Source organism: Trachypithecus francoisi, unplaced genomic scaffold (assembly GCF_009764315.1).
Source record: "Trachypithecus francoisi isolate TF-2019V2 unplaced genomic scaffold, Tfra_2.0 Lachesis_group3, whole genome shotgun sequence".
In the NCBI taxonomy this organism is placed as follows: Eukaryota; Metazoa; Chordata; class Mammalia; order Primates; family Cercopithecidae; genus Trachypithecus; species Trachypithecus francoisi.
The window spans coordinates 97,808,159-97,825,423 of NW_022681468.1; the positions used below are offsets into that span (position 1 = coordinate 97,808,159).

General features: G+C 41.1%; 1 protein-coding gene across 2 annotated transcripts in view; it reads right to left on the bottom strand.

Moving 5' to 3' along the window:
• The window catches only part of SV2B (synaptic vesicle glycoprotein 2B), a 185,131-nt gene that overhangs the window by 38,547 nt on the left and 129,319 nt on the right, over nucleotides 1-17,265 (bottom strand). For both annotated transcript variants that reach the window (XM_033188917.1, XM_033188918.1), the window contains exons 3-4: nucleotides 5,456-5,636; nucleotides 4,935-5,086 (exon numbers count right to left, since the gene is read on the bottom strand). In XM_033188917.1, coding sequence (XP_033044808.1) covers nucleotides 4,935-5,086; nucleotides 5,456-5,636 — 333 coding nt within the window. The remainder of the gene's footprint in view (nucleotides 1-4,934; nucleotides 5,087-5,455; nucleotides 5,637-17,265) is intronic.

A 17,265-nucleotide genomic window follows, 5' to 3' on the forward strand; every position in this document is an offset into this window, starting at 1 on the left:
AAGATTGGTTTTCTCATGCCATGAAGTATTTTTGAAGACAATTCAAATGGTATTTGTGAAAGACAAGACTTATGTAAATAAATATATCAATTTATAAAGTTTAGAGGGCAATAGTTATTTTGATATAAAACTTCTATTTCATTTACTTAGAAATATAACATATGGCCGGGCGCGGTGGCTCAAGCCTGTAATCCCAGCACTTTGGGAGGCCGAGACGGGCGGATCACGAGGTCAGGAGATCGAGACCATCCTGGCTAACACAGTGAAACCCCGTCTCTACTAAAAAAACTGCAAAAAAACTAGCCGGGCGAGGTGGCGGGCGCCTGTAGTCCCAGCTACTCGGGAGGCTGAGGCAGGAGAATGGCGTAAACCCGGGAGGCGCAGCTTGCAGTGAGCCGAGATCCGGCCACTGCACTCCAGCCTGGGCGACAGAGCGAGACTCCGTTTCAAAAAAAAAAAAAAAAAAGAAATATAACATATGGCCAACTCCAGTGGCAAACAGCTTGCCTTGAATTTTATTACTCCGTTGTGGTTCAACTTGTTCTCCTCGCAGCAGACTCCTAACCAATTATCTGCTGTTCCTGCAGACATTTTCTACTCTATTTGTACAATTAAAAGACTAGGTAGAGGGAATCCCAGTTTGGAAATGTGGGACTATGGTCCCTCGGACACCTTTGGCCACAGCAACTGAACACACACCTCATCCAATACACTCAATCAGAATCAAATCTCTTTTTGCACAGCTTGGTCTCTTATCATCTCACTGAGGCTTGTTCATTCATTTTAATTTTAATTTAAAAACCTTTTCTTTCTCCTGGGAGTAACACTAGAAAGAGGGAGATAAAACCATAGCAATATTTACACATTCTCAGCTCATGTGCAAAAACTATTCTGGCATCATTAGAAGTAAAGGTGATCAAAACCACACAGCAGTCAAACTCAGATGGATAACCAAGGAAGAGGGGCAGAAGCAGTTATGTTTATAAAGTATTCTGCTTCAAAAAGATCTTTTTCTTTATTAGAATATGCACAAATTATACAAAATCCATTATTCCCTCACGCCTCTATGACTTTTATGGTGATTTCAGTAATCTGCATTTATCACATTCATTAGGCACATCTTCGGGGCCCTAAATTAAATAAAATTAAATGGCAAACTGCTTCCAAATATTTGGAACAATATTAATTTGGAGGAAGGGATTGTTCTGTTTGCTGATCTTCTAGCTTGCCCTACTTTTCTCTGTCAGGATTTCACAAACAGCTGGTAATGCTGACTACAATGGGAATTAATCTTCCATAATATATCCATTTTTTTCTGAGCTTTGTTACCCATGAGTTCACAGGAAAACATTCTGAGCTTTGTAATTTTCTTTCTCAATGAGCCAGTCACTCAAATTCCTAGTGCCAAGACTTTCCCTTACTTCAGTTTTGCAAAATCAATTAAACAGATTACACAAGCTGTACACACAAACATCAGTCTCTTCTCTAAAGTTACACTTGCATTTGTTAGAGGATTAATGCATTAGGCACATTGGAAAATACCATCAAATGTCTGGTTCACTGTGGACAAAACATCCGAGGCTTAAGGTAAATAATGACTCTTGTTACACTGTGATTCTAGCCTACCATATTTCTAGGATGGATTTCCCCCAAGTGAACGCCTGTTTCAATTAAGCCTGATCATCCAGGAGGCTTCTATTTTAAAATGGAGTATAAAAGTAACAGATATCATACAGGCATACACACAGGGAAATGTCCTGTCCATTTGGGGTAAAATAATTTTTTAAAGTTTTTATTTCCACAGGTTATTGGGGAAGAGGTGGTGTTTGGTTACATGAGTAAGTTCTTTAGTGGTGATTTGTGAGATTTTGGTGCACCCATCACCCAAGCAGTATACGCTGCACACAATTTGTAGTCTTTTATACCTCACCCCCTTCCCACCCTTTCCCCGAGTCCCCAAAGTCCATTGTGTCATTCTTACGCCTTTGCATCCTCATAGCTTAGCTCCTACGTATGAGTGAGAACTTACGATGTTTGGTTTTCCGTTCCTGAGTTACTTCACTCAGAATAATAATCTCATTTGGGGTAAAGTATTTAACCACAAGCACTGCTGTCAGCCTGCAGTGGTCAGACAGTTACCATGGGGCCCCTCTGCCGTGGACATCCCATCTATGTTAGTCAACATGTCCCGAACCTGAATTCTTTTATTGCTTTCCTAGAAATCAGACACTTACACAGTAGTGTGTGCGTTTGCGTAAGTGTGTGTGTTTGTGAAGTGAAAAAAAGATGCAGTTTGTAGTGACTATTGTGGGTTGCTAGCTTCCCTCACAACATCCTCCTACCTTTTCTTTACCACTGTGTTGCACACCTGTGGTTTCGGTGGAACTGACCCTATCCCTAGCTCCAGGGATGGGGAAGGAAGTGGATCTAAACCCTTCTGGACCTGCATTCCCTGGTGTATAGTGCTTGGCTGAGGTGGACACATGACCAAAGCTGATCCAATCAGAGGGAAATCAAAGACCCTTTCTCATTGGTCGAGTGTGAGGGTGGGCTTTCCCCATGAAACAAGTACTCTGCAAATAGCCTCGTATTGCTAATGCTTCCAGGAGGGAAGTTAGCCTGAGTACTAGAATTATCTTGGAATTTTTCTCAACATTCATTCCTCTGTGCACCCCAAGAATTGCCAAAGGTTTGGGCTGGCAGGTATATCTAGAGCTGCTTCTTTTTGTGTCCTTTCTCCCCTCCATTTTACAGGTGAGGGAACCCAGGCTGAAAAGATGGATTGACTTGTCCCATATCACACAGCACCACTACTTGGATTCAGCTTTTATTCAGATTTCAGTTGCTTCCCTCCATAAAAGGGTTTTCAATCACTTCATTTAAATGTGAAAATAGGCCAGGCACTGTGGGTCACATGTGTAATCCCAGCACTTTGGGAGGCTGAGGCGGGTGGATCACTTGAGGTCGGGCGTTGGAGACCAGCCTGGCCAACATGGTGAAACCCCAACTCTACTAAAAATACAAAAATTAGCTGGGTGTGGTGGCTCACACCTGTAATCCCAGCTACTTGGGTGACTGAGACATGAGTATTGCTTGAACCTGGGAGGCAGAGGTTGCAGTGAACTGAGATCATGCCACTGCACTCCAGGCTGGGTGATAGAGCGACACTCCGTCTCAGAAAAAAAAAAAAAGTGACAATAATCCCTTAGTATTCAAACATTTGGATCAGCTAACAGGGAAAATGATATTATATCAAGAATTGTGAGAAAAAAAAGCAATGCCTCAAAACCATATAATCAACAGCATAGTACAATGGGCAACTGAAGTGTGCATTTGAGTGAGGGATAAATTGCAGAACCTGATAGTAGCAGTAATACAATTTTGTATCTAAAATTATGGAGAACTAGAGTGACAGAATTGACTGGACCTGCATCCCCTAGTGTATAGTGGTTTATTTTACTATTCCTTACTTTACTATTCTTTATTTCACTATTCCTGTTCATATTTATCCTGTTTCTGACATAAAATCCAGTGGATTTTCAAGTGCTAGATATGGCAAAGACAACATGGTCTTCCCAAAACCACTTCCTCTACTTTGTGGGCACACAGCTAGATTGTTACCCAGTGTCCCTTGCAGGAGGGTGTGGGCATGTTACAGATCAGGGGCCACTGGAATGTGAGCAGAGATGGTGAGTGTGCTCCACTTCCTGGCCTTTAGCCAATCTACAACTGCCCAGTCTCTTTCCCCAAACCAGAGACCTTGTAAACTGTGTGTTGAAGATGACAGAATGGCACAATGGAAGGAGTCTAAACTCCAGAATTATTGATGGAGTGGAGCCACCTGCAGATCAGAAATGCCAGCCGGACCTCGCATAAGGGAGAAGCTTTCACTATGTTAAAACACTGAGATTTCAGGGTTTATCAGTTTGTCAGGGTAATGTACCCAGTAACACCTTAACTAATATAGTAGGTACTGTCTAAACTAAAGCTTGTTCTTAAAAAGGTATACATGGAACCTCCAAGAGCCTCCATTAGCTCAGAAAGCACAGCAGAGAGGGTCATATTTAAAACAAGGCAATAAATAGGTGGTGAAGTGTCGGTCAGCTTCAGGGGCAACTGTCTGCTACCCCCTCGGGGTCTGAGGATTCTAAATCACTGCTAAACCTATGCTCATAATCAGTGATTTACCAAAAATGATTTTGAATGATGATGAGAGTATTACTCAGTATACTCCAAAAGCAGAATCAAAGTCAAAATTGCTGCCTTCTCCCTACTTTGCTCTTGACGAAACCAGTAGTAAAAGTTGATGTTGCCAGGTCTCTGTCCAGAGAATACAGTGTTTACAATTATCCAGGAAAATAAAATTGTCCCGGCTGAAACCATGACCTTGTCTATAAGGGCTGCTGCACTTCCACAGTCAAACAAGAGTGACAGCAGGCACTAGGGTAGACAGAGTACAAGCCTACCGCACCTGAGGGGACATCAGGACTCCAGCCCCCACTCCACCACATGCCAGGGACATGGTCTTGAGCGAGTCACCAACTTCTCTTGGCTTTTGTCACATATCTGTCATCTATAAAATGAGGTTACCAAAGCCTAACTTGCTCAGGGGGAAGAGGACTGGAGGAGATGAAAGTTGAAATTATTTCAAGTAAAAGTAAGGAAACAAAAAAAGGAGAGAGAGAAGGAGACAGGGAAGAATGAAGGAAGGGAAGGAAGGAGGAAGAGAGGAAGGACAGGATATATTTTTCAAAAAAGACATGTGAATTGAAATTAACAATGTGTCTGCAATGTTAGAAGTTGTTAAGAAAGATCAAGGTCACATATGGGAACTGTGCATGAGTACATGAAATAAGGCTGAGGACAGGAACTATTGTTTGGGTGCAGGAGCCATAGAAACAGGGACCCCTAGGCTGTTTTGAGCCATGGCTCACCATAGTGTGGAATGATGCTCCAGGCCATGGCAGATGCGTAGAGGCCCCCAGTCATCCAGAAGATGCCCAGCCAACTGAGGTGTTCTCCTCGCTTCTCCCGAGACAAGAATTCAGAAAAATAGGCAAAAACAATTGGCAGAGCACCCCCAATACTGCAGAGGGAAAAGTCCAGAGAGAAAGAATCAAGTCATACACTAAAAATGGTCATAGCAGAAACCAAGTTGCCTATATCCCACCTTAGACTCTGTGGTGAAACGACCCAGTTAATTTGAGGGACCAGCCAGGTAGTTCCTCTCTACATGTGGGAAGCAGTCTTGCATTATTTTGACACTGCATGCTGACTTCAGAGGCTAATCCTAACCCTAACTCTTTCTAAGGTTCAACTTCAATATAGTATCCTGAAAGTCAAACAAAAACTCAATCAGTCCAAGAGTTTCTAGAGTTATCTCTCGGAGCTAGAGTACCAGAATGGATGAGCCATTGGTCTGGCAGGGTCCAGCTCCAGCTCCCTAAGAACATACCCGATGCCTGAGATGAGTCGGCAGAAGAGGAAGGCTCCATATCCCTGCACGAAGGAAGAGAGGGAGGCGAAGGAGGCATTGACAGCCAGAGACATGCTGAGGACTCGCTTCCTTCCCAGCTTATCAGCCAGGCCTCCCAGGATGAAGGCCCCCGCCATCATTCCCAAGTAGACTATCATCCCTGCAATGAGGGGAAGGAGGGGTGAGAATAGAGAGAAAAGACAAAAGATTAGATTCTATATAATGTTTATAAAATACAGTGTTCATTTTTACTTATCCTAGAATTTCTGTGTCATAGACACAAAATGGTGGAATGTGATATTTGTGGCAAATTGGAAGTACTATACAAATACGACTTTTTACAAACGTTATCTTAAAAATGGCCTTACCAGGTTTATACACATGTACACAGACTAACGCAGATCAATCAAAACTGAGATAGCTGTAAGACCACCCATTTAGGTGCATCATCTGCAGACAAGGGAAATGCTGTAATTTTTTAAGCAAGGAAAATGTTTGCATTGCAAAAGCCCTCAACTGGTGGATTATGTTTAAGGAGAGAATTTCCAGGGTAAAGTGTAGCAAAGTGGATATGGGAAATGTTAGGAAGGAAGAACATGATAGAAGTGAAAAACAGCAATTGAAAGCAAGGCCAGCTATGTTATTACCACCCAAGAAGGACCTTTCTTCAAGCTACAACCAATGTCTAGGCTTAAGGAAATGTAGCATATTTGTATATGGTGTGAGATAAGGGTCCAGTTTCACTCTTCTGCATGTAAAATCCAGTTTTCCCAATGCAACTTATTGAAGAGACTGCTTTTCCCCTATTGTGTGTTCTTGTCACTTTTGTTGTAAATCAATTGACCATAAATGTGTGAATTTATTTCTAAGCTCTCTATGCTGTTCCATTGGTCTATATGTCTGTGTTTATGCCAGTACCATTTTTTTTTTTTTTTTTTTTTTTTTTTTTTTTTGAGACGGAGTCTGGCTCTGCCGCCCAGGCTGGAGTGCAGTGGCCAGCTCTCGCTCACTGCAAGCTCCGCCTCCGGGTTCACGCCATTCTCCTGTCTCAGCCTCCCGAGTAGCTGGGACTACAGGCGCCCGCCTCGTCGCCCGGCTAGTTTTTTGTAATTTTTAGTAGAGACGGGGTTTCACCGTATTAGCCAGGATGGTCTCGATCTCCTGACCTCGTGATCCGCCCGTCTCGGCCTCCCAAAGTGCTGGGATTACAGGCTTGAGCCACCGCGCCCGGCACCAGTACCATTTTTTAAAAATTACTATAATTTTGTAGTATTTTTGAAAGCAAGTAGTGTGATGCCATCAACTTTGCTCCTTTAGCTAAAGACTGCTTTCCCTATCCAAATCTTTTGTGGTTCTATATGAGTTTTAGGATTTTTTTTTTCTATTTCTATGAAAAATGCCATTGGAAGTTTGATAGGGACTGCATTGAATCCGTAGATTACTTTGGGCAGTGTAGATACTTTAACAATATTAATTCTTTCTATTCATAAACATGGGATATCTTTCCATCTATTTGTGTCTTCTTCTACTTCTTCGTCAATGTCTTACAGTTTTCAGTATAAAGACCTTTCATTTCTTTGGTTAAATTCATTCCTAAGTACTTTTTAATGTTATTGTAAATGAGATTGTTTCTTAGATTTTGTTTTCAGATACTTCATTGTTAGTATATAGAAACACTACTATTTTTTATGTTGGTTTCTTATTTTGCAACTTTACTGAATTTGTTTATTAGTTCTAACAATTTTTTGGTGGCATCTTTAGGGTTTTCTATGTATAAGATGCCATCTGCAGAAACCATTTTACTTCTTCATTTCTGATTTGGATGCCTTTTATTTATTTTTCTTGCCTAATTGCTCTGTGTTGAATAGAAGTGGCAAGAGTGAGCATTCTTGTCTTGTTGCTGATATTAGGGGTAAAGCTTTCAGCTTTTCATTATTGATTATGATTGTCAGTTGTGAGCTTGTCATACACGGCCTTCTATACCTAATTTGTTGAGAATTTTTATCATGAAAAGATGCTGAATTTTTGTCAAATGCTTTTTCTGCATCTATTAAGATGATCATATGATTTTTATCCATTATTATGTTAATATGGTATATCACTTTTATTGATTTGCATATGTTTAAACATCTGTTCACGCCAGGCACAAATCTCACTTGATCATGGTGTATGATCCTTTTAATGTGCTGCTGAATTTAATTTGCTAGTATTTTATAGAAGATTATTGCATCTGTGTCCATCAGGAATATTGACCTGTAATTTTCTTTCCTTGTAGTGTTCTTCTCTGGCTTTGGTATCAGAGTCATGCTGGACTTGTAAAATGAGTTTGTAATATTCCTTCCCCTTCAATGTTCTGGAAGAGTTTGAGAAAGGTTGGCATTAATTATTCTTTAAATGTTTGGTAGAATTCAACAGTAAAGCCAGCAGGTCCTAGGCTTTTCTTTGTTGAGAGGTTTTTGGTTACTAATTCAATCTCTTTAGTCATTACTGGTTTGTTAAGATTTTCTATTTCTTCACAATTGAGTCTTGGTGGATTGCATGTTTCTAGGTATGTATGCATTTCTTCCAGATTACACAACTTGTTGTGTGTAACTTTTCATAATAGTATCCTGTGATCCTTCATATTTCTGTGGTATCAGTTGTAATGTCTTCTCTTTCATTTCTAATTTTATTTGAGCCTTCTTTTTCCTTAGTCTAGCTAAAAGTTTGTCAGTTTTGCTTATCTTTTCAAAAAACCAACTCGATGCTTTAAGTATTACACTTTGCTGCTCTTTATAGATAGCGTTGGTTTGATTCCTTCGCTCTGTTAGTTCATTCTTTCTTCATCTGCTCACCCCCAGCATTGCTTGCCAAGTGAGGAATGGTTCCATCCTTTCAAGGAGATAAACAATAAAATGTGAGATTATCTCTGAGTGAGAAAAAAGGTGCTCAATAAAGATATCTGTCAGGTATTATTAAAACCCAGAAGAAGAGCAAACCTTGGATATAATTCACTCAATGTGGGAAGGCTTCCAAGAGAAAGACGTTGAGCTGTTCTTGAAAGACAAACAGAATTTAGTCTGATTTCCATTTGGTGACTGAGGCAAAAAGAAAGTCTGATATGTTTGGGCAACTTCTTGTAAGTGGCCTAGCATGAGTACAGCATAGTTCATGTAGGGGAACCTGATGAGAGTTCAGGCTAGAGGGTAGGACAGAAGCCAGATTATAAACGTGTGTGTGTGTGTGTGTGTGAAAATGTAGATGTATGGATGCATGCATGTGTGATTGTGTGTGTGCACATGGGTGTTTGCATGTATGTGTATGGGCCCATAAATTGAAAGCAGGGAGAGCGAAAAGAAACTTAGAGGAGTGGTCCAGAGATTTGCTGAGAGCTAGTCTCTATACCCCCATACCCTGATTCCACCCTGGAGAAAAACACTAGCATCCAATAAAAGTCTGTTTTTTCTTTTACTTCAATAAAGCTATCTTCAGCACTTCTCAAACTTTACTGTGCACATAAATCACCTGGGGATCTTGTCAAAATCATATTCTGATACAGCAGGCCCGAGAATGGGCCCTGAGATTCTGCATCTCTAACAAGCTGCCAGCTGAGGCCAGTGCTGCTGGTCTGGGGACCACATTTTGTGTAGCAAGAGGCTAGAGCACATCTGTCCTCCTATAAACAGTAAACAGTGATGAGAATCCAGGCCTTAGAACCCAAAGATCTCATTCACTAGTTGTACAATTCGGGAGCAAAACCTCTCACTTTCTGAGGGTATTAATCACCTCATTTATAAACTGATTACTGAACTAGAGATGATCTCCAAGTTGCCTTCCCATTCATTAATTTTACATTAATTTTTTTAAAATGTGAATAATGAAAGATGAAGTACTGTGGATTTCCCAGGAAGAAGAGATTCAGATTAAAAATATAAACTCAGACACAAATGCTTGATTAGACTACTTAAGGCCATACAAGGCATCTTTATGACATTGTACACATGGATCAAAATATCACAGGTGCTCCAAAATATGTACAACTATGATAAATCAATTTAAAAATAATCAAATAACAATAATAAATATCTCATTAACAAAAAAGTGGCTTCTAGCCTACCAGTTTGCAATCTTAGCAATGAACACTGTGCAGCTATGAAGTTATTGTCTCTTAGCTCCAAAGCCACCCTTCTAGACCTTACTTGGTCCACAAATCCCAGCCACTATCTGCTAGGCTCTGCCAATAGAGAGCGCCAGAGGGACGCTTCAAGGCTGGGGAAGGAAGAAAGCACCTGTCCTTTCTGTTCCTGTAGTTTCACCCTGACTGCCGCAATTCCTTTCCAGACAGCAGCTGCATCCAATTAGCAGAAGCCACACTGCACTTCATTCTCTCCAACACCAGCAACTGCCAGCCAGGGCATCTCTTCAGAGAGCTGAGTTGCAGCTTCATGGAACCCCTTTTCAAGATTCTAAGTTATAATCATTCCAATCTCTTTCCTTTATTCTCCAAGCCCTAGGGGAGGCAGCTTCTCCCTGCATGTACTACCTCAGTGATACTTTTCAAAAGCATTTCAAGCCACCCTGTTAATAATTTTTACATTAAAATCTCTCTTTTCAAATAACTGGTATGATTTCTGTTTCCTGACTATCCCATGACTGATCTAGACACCTAGAGAAATGGAAAAACTTTAGAACTCAGATGTTGAATTCAAACCTTTAGTTTTACCAGACGAGGAGGCTGAGCCCCAGAAAGGGTCAATAACTTGCCCAGAACCTCAATGCTGGCCGAAGACCTGCTGGCACTGCATTACTGGTCTCCTGGTTCCAGGCCTGGTGCTTTCACTACTAAACCTCACTGTCCAAGGCCATGGAGGTACCAGAGAGAAGAAGAAGAGCTTTTCAAATGCTGTCTTTGAAGTCTAGGAAAAGGAAGAATGAAGGAAAAATGAGCCTATCACCAGGGAAGGGAAATACCAAATTAACAATGTCTCTGGAATGGTTATGTTATTAGATTCATTTAAAATCTGTCTTTAGCAAAAGAAATTTCAAAAATACATTTGGAAAATTAGAGTGCAGTGGAGTTATCAAAAATTACTTTAGTGTGAAGCAGATAAGGAACTAGTTAGAAAGCTAGAAATTCAATCATCCTTCAATTTCACTCAACAAGCTCAGTGGCGTATTAGGGAAATGACCCTAATATACTGAGATTTTTGAGGAAATTGAAAACTAGGATTGCTACTTGCAGAGCAGAGGAGGAAGAGGAGGAGGAGATTGAAAGGAGAAGGGATATGGTGGAGTGGAAGACTTTTAGTTGGTGGTAACACAACAAAGGAAACAGAATACCCCTCCTTGGAAGAGGGAGGAGCCTGCAGTGACAGGCACCAGGCAAGAAAGATCCCAATTCTGAGACTGAGACACCTGGGCCGTGGTCCTGGCTCCATGATTACCACAGCATGACTGTGGGCTGCCCATTCAGCCTCTCTGACCATTATCACATCTTTGTAAAATGTAGTGCTCATCTTCACAGTTGTTAGGATTATATAGGTGAGTGGATTTAAAGTATCTAGCAAAATGCCTGGCACCAAAGTAAATGCACAATTAATAAAAGCTGCTATTGATGTTATTAGCAGTACAACTTAAAATCGGGACCCTGGAAGGCCACAGGATTAGAAAAACAAAAATAAGATGGTGATATTTTAAAAACAAGTCAATCATATGCTAAAGGAATATGAGGAAAGAGGATACAGAATAGCAGAGGAAACTTATTTTTAGTAGTATGCCCTTTAAATGTACCTCCCTCTCTCCTTACCTGGAGAAGGAGCCAGGTTCCAATAAAAAGCTTTTTTGAAAAATATTTTTGAAGTTTCCTCTAACAAGACTTTGAAGGGGGGGATTTTTTTTTTTTTTTTTTTTTTTTTTTTGCTAACTCATCTTTCTTCAGTTCCCACATTAAATGTTATCTCCTTAGAAAGGCATCCCTGATGTTCCAAACTAAGGCTCCACCAACCTTTTCTATAAAGGGATAGAGCATAGATGCTTTACTTGTAAAATGTACTTTGCCAATTTTCTATGGTCTCTGTCACATCATATTATTATTCCTAAGTTTACAACCCTTTAAGAATGTAAAAAAATAAAAATAAAAATAAAATGGGTCACAGGTTTGTAGGCCATAGTTTGTTGGTTCCTGTTCCAAATTTCAGTTGCCCCTCATAGTCTTTTGGCAGTGTACCATTGCTTTTCCTTTGTATCGCATATCTCTATTTGATATTGTATACTTATTTGTTTGATATTTGCCAAACTCCTGTGACTGTAAACTCCTGGAGGAAGGGACCATGTTGATTTTGCTTGAGCAGCGTTCGCCACTGTTTCTCTAGCACAGAGGTGTACACGTAGTAGGTACTCCATTAATATTTGTTCAACAAATAAAATAATATAAAACTAATTCCTATTCACTGTAAGAAAATCTGAAGAATATCCCCCAAAATGTATAAAAGGTAAAGCAAAAATCTATTCATCATACCACCACTCAGAGACAGCTGTTGTTAGCAGCCTTTATTTTTGTATTTGTATTTGTATGTGTATAACTACATACTGTATTTACATGATAGGAACCTTTTTCTATTGAAAGCTTCATAGTCTAGCTTTTCACTTAATAAACAACTCAGCAAAGAATGTTTTTTGCATATGTCTTTGTTGGTGTTTCTAGTTATTTGTTCAGAATAGATTCCAAGAAATTGAATCATGAGATCGAAGGAGATCAACAAGTTTGGGGCTCTTGAGACACAACGCCAAATATCCTTCCAGAGAGCTGGCAGATATCAGAAACCTCTTTCCAGCTTTAGAGATGCTTTTCACACCGACAGAGTATTTCCTCTCCACACCAGAGGCAGCAGGATAAGATATACTATCAGACCGCACTGGCTTACCATTGTGACATGAAAGCAGAGGTCCTACGTGGGTGAGCTTCTTTATTTAGCAATTAACCAAAGAAAAAGAAGCCACTTCTAACCTTTTTCTTGCTTGAATATGTAGAAATTAAATGCATTCATTATCCTGAGAGGATTATGAGCTTCTTTTTCCTGCAGCGACTCAAATATTTATTTGACTATATGCATATGCTTCACAGGGATAAAAATCAGCATCTTCCAACTAAACCATCTCCATTCCACCTATAATAACATCTCTAAAAAGTAATTCCTGTCATTTCCATTCCATTTATTTATTACTCAACCAAATATACCCCCCTTGGAGGATAATATTCTCTTGGACTAGCGCGTGGGATTCACAGTCCCTCAAAGTGGTAAATGTGATAAATGTTTTAACATATATGGGAATCCCACAAAGAACTCTCACTTTGGTATTAAATCATGGAGGAACATCAGAGTATCCATTTGCACACCCTATGAAATAAGATGCATTGCGTAAGTCAGTCAGGTGCTTTGTTTTTGTGGCATCTGGATGCTTGGAAACTTCTGGATGAGTAAACACTTTATTTTGGGTCAAAAAGGTTTGGCTTGAACACGTCATCTAGTGGAAACCAATCTAGAATCACCATGTTCAACTTTTCTAGTCTTTTATGGGTCCAGTAAACTCAAGTGAATGAGTCTTCAGAAGTGGGTTAACTTGTCCATTCTCTTGGTAGTTGGAACTGTTTCCTAAATGTCACATAAGATATTTGGATACAAATGTGTAGAGGAGAAATGAAGGGACAAAAGAATTAGCATTTGTTGATCTCCTGCCATATGTAAGATAGTATGATAGGTCACATGTATAATAATTTCAATTTGTCATTCCAACCTTGTGAGGGAGGTATTAATGGCTTCATTTAACAGATGAAGAAACAGGTTAAGAGATTTCCTCTCTGACCACAATTATTAAAGCGTAAGTAAACTTTCCCAATATCTGATGAAAGAACCTAGGATTATAGTTGAGTGAGTCACCAATGCCCCAAATTATGACATAGCCCATGAGGAAAGATACACCAATGCTCTTCAAGGACAGCAGGGTTGGGGTGAGGCATTTGTCACTCTGTCTGAGGATGCAACATTCTCACTCGCCCTGGCCCCTCAGCTCAGAGCAAGCCACAGCACAGCAGAAGAGCAAAACCACCCCTCCTGGAAGTTCTAGATTCTGAATGTGTCTAATAGGCCCAGAGGTGAGAGTCTATAGGCAGATCGGAGAGTCTGAGAGGCAGAAGCCCCTTGCTTCAGCAACATTGTGTAAGGACAGAGCCTTAAATCAGGAAGAGGTTCTCTCTCCAACTATATATAGGAGAAACTGAAGACTTTGCCTGGCAGCCTAGAGACGTTATCATCACAGGAGATGGATAGCCAAGATGAAACCATGAGACAACATTCTGGGCCAAGCAGTGAGCAATGAGGAGACCCAGACCTCAGGGTCCTGGCTGTGTCTTTGGTGAATAGAGACATATCCACAGCCACAGTGGAAGCAGCTGCAACAGAAAGGATTTAAGACATCAGGGAGGTTTCTGACTGGGGCTCACCCTAGCCTTGGGGCAAAGGAGTATCTGTCACTTTCCTTAATCTTCTCTCAAGCTAAAAAGAAGAGGCATTAAGAAAGATTCCCTGAGGATACTGCAAGAACACTGATATTGCCTTGTTTGCATACCACTATACTAGAGATGTTTCAGAAAAGCCGCTTCCCTTTTGGTACCTCCTATCCAGAATGACTCCAGGTAAGAAGGGTGAGAGGAGGTATTATCTGGGCCAGTGGAGGTATGACACCTCTGATAGCTCTCCTGGGCACTGTGGGCATCTCAAATAGGATCGTAACCCAATGAGGCTCAGTGATGCCTCTGCCATTTCACTTAAGACCAAGTTGTGGTCATTTCTAGAGGGTGGAATATTCTGTCTGATGAGATATAGGAGTAGTCCAGGGGTCTCATAAGAGGGCAAAAGCAGAAGCCAACAGGGCCCAGGCAGGTTATACAAATGGGTGATACTTCCAGGCATCCCTAATAGGGAGCGTGGTGACTGAGGAATACATGTCCATCTAGAGGGAGCAGCCACTACCTAACTTCAGCCAACTGCTACGTTACAGAAGATAGACCCTATTCCTATGGTTTCAAAAAGAACCAGAAATCTAGATTGCTAAATAAAATCTCTGAGTTTTAAAACACTACTAGCCAAACAGTAGTCTCACCTACTATTTGAGAACCCTGTGTGACAGAGATTTGTGCAGGCTTGAATAGCATGTTTAGAAAATGAGTAAAAAAAAAAAAAAAAAAACAGGCAACTCCAAGGTCAAATCTCTTAATCCTATGACAGTTACTGTTAATCGGCTATTGACTCTTTTATCAAGTATTGAGCAACCCCTGGATACTAATGTCCTATGCTCTCTCCCACTTCAGAGTCTTCACACTGCTCTTTCCTCTATCTAGAATGTTCTTTGTTCACATATTTGCATGGCTAGCTCCTTCTCATATTTCAGGCGAAATCTTAAAGAGGCCTTCACTGACCATCCATCCTCAACAACCTCTCCCTCCAACAGGTGGAATCATAAAGACTAGTTAGCAGGCCACCACCTGTGTTTCAAGTGAATGACACTGATGACTTGGACCAGGTGGATAGGTAGAGGAAAGTGGTAAGAAGTGGCTGGATTCTGGGTGCATTTTAAAGGTAGTGTCCAGAGGAAGGGTGGTAATGAAAGCAGACAATGAACATGATCCCTGAAGAAGTGAGTGGCAATACACAAGAAATTCAAGGACTGAGCACTGAGACATTCCAACATTTAAAGGCCAGGAAGATGAAGAGAGACCAGTGACGGAGAACAAGAAGGAGCAGCCAATGGGCAGCTGAAAAACGATGAGACAGAGGTAGCTTAAATGTCCAATAAAGAAGTGCATCAAGAAGGAGACAGTGGTCAATAGTTGCAGTTGCTGTGAATAGGTGAATAAGCTGAGGATGAGAGCTGACTGCTGAACTGAGCAAGTGAGGCCAGGAGTGATCTAGACAAGAACAGGTTTCTGAAGAGGGGAGGATTAACTCCTGCTTAAAGATGCAACGTCCTCACTCATTCATCCTACTGAAAGAGGGTTCAAGTGAGAAGGGGAAGTGAGGAACTGGGTTCAGTGAATTTTACCAGAAAGGGAATAGAAAAGACATATGTAGGATCAAGACTGAAGAAATGTGTGGTGTGCTCGTGGGAATGATTCCATAGAGAGAAAAATATTGATGAAGAGAAGTTGCAAAATGATGAGGAAAAGGACTGCAAAAGTGATGTTCTGGGGAGGTGAGAGGGGATGGGATACAGGGAGACCAGTGAGCCTTACAGCTCCTCCACGGTTACAAGAATACGGGGTCAGCACAGTGGCAGCGAGGAAGGTAGGTGTGATAGCAGGAGATGTGGAAGTTCTTCTCTGGTTGCTTCTGTTGTTCTAAGTTCAGGAGGAACTGAGTTTATTAATCTGAGAGTGAAGATGAGGAAGAGATGTTGGAAATTGGAAAATAGTAGATAAGACACAAAATAACTATCGATGAGAGAGTGAAAGGATGAGGGAAATGAAGGATGATGACTGGCAGCACAGAGGATCCTCTGGAGGCTCTGGATCATGAATTTAGTGAGGCCAGTGGGCAACATTGTATGTTCTGTGTTCCTGACCACCCATATGCAGCAACAGGGTTTAGGGACAGACGGAAGAAAAGTTGGATGCAACCAGGGGTGGGGAACACAGCAGAGTAAGAGAGGTGCAAGGAAGCTGGTGATGTGCACAGGAAGTGACTGTGATTATGGACATGGACACTAAGCTCAGTGAGGAATGTGGTGAGAACAAGGGGATAATAAGAGGTTAAAAGGCTAAAGATTGGAGAGGACTTGAAGGAAATGATAGACCAGGATAATGGAAATCACTTATTAAAATCTCCAAGGACAATAGTAGAAATATGGTTGGAATGTGACAGTGATGAACCTGGAACTAAAATTCTCCAGGAATGAGAACACATGGCCCAGGGGTCAGTGGATGACTGCAACCAGAATGTGTAGTAAGTGATAGTCTCTGATGACAAGAGATTCGAATATGAGATCTTTTAGTGAGGAGAGAGGGAGAATGGCCTGGAAATGTCCAGGGGGAGCAAGAAAGAGCAATGGTACAAGAGTGGAGGCTGTAATGGGGCAAAGAGCACCCATCTAAGGCTGCAGGGCTAATTAACATCCTCAGAGGAGAAGGGGGAAACATAGGGGAATGGAGGCATGTACAGTGCCATAGGGGAATGCAAATGTGGGTGGTAAGGGGTGTCCTGGCAGACATGAACCTCTCACGGTGACTGACATACGGGGATAAAGAGCATAATGAAATTAGTCCTGATCTTGGTGGCAAGGCTGGTAGTACTGGGGAGAAAAAATGCTGGGAAGCCTACCAAGAATACATTGAATTCTAGAATCTTCTTACTCCTGGCAGTGGAAAAATGGAGGTCAGAGAGAGCCATCTAGTTTCTTGTTTTGTTTTGTTTTGTTTTTTGGCTTTTTCTTTACTAAAATGTTGGCTCCATGATGGGACAGGAGGGACTTACACCTCTTGTTCATCAGTAAACAAGCCCGTGAGTAATTTGACTCTTTAAGGAGCTACTGAATAAAGTGAAAAATTAAAAATATACAAATACAAGCTCATATTTACTGGATCCTTACTGTGTGCCAGGACTGTGATGAGTCCTTTATGTGCTTTATCTTATTTAATCCTCACAATGCTTCTGAAGGCAGGTACTAATATATTTTAATCTCAGATTAAGAAACCAAGGTTAGGGAGGTTAAGTGACTTGTGTAAGATGATAGGGTTAGTGATGTAGCCAAGATATGAA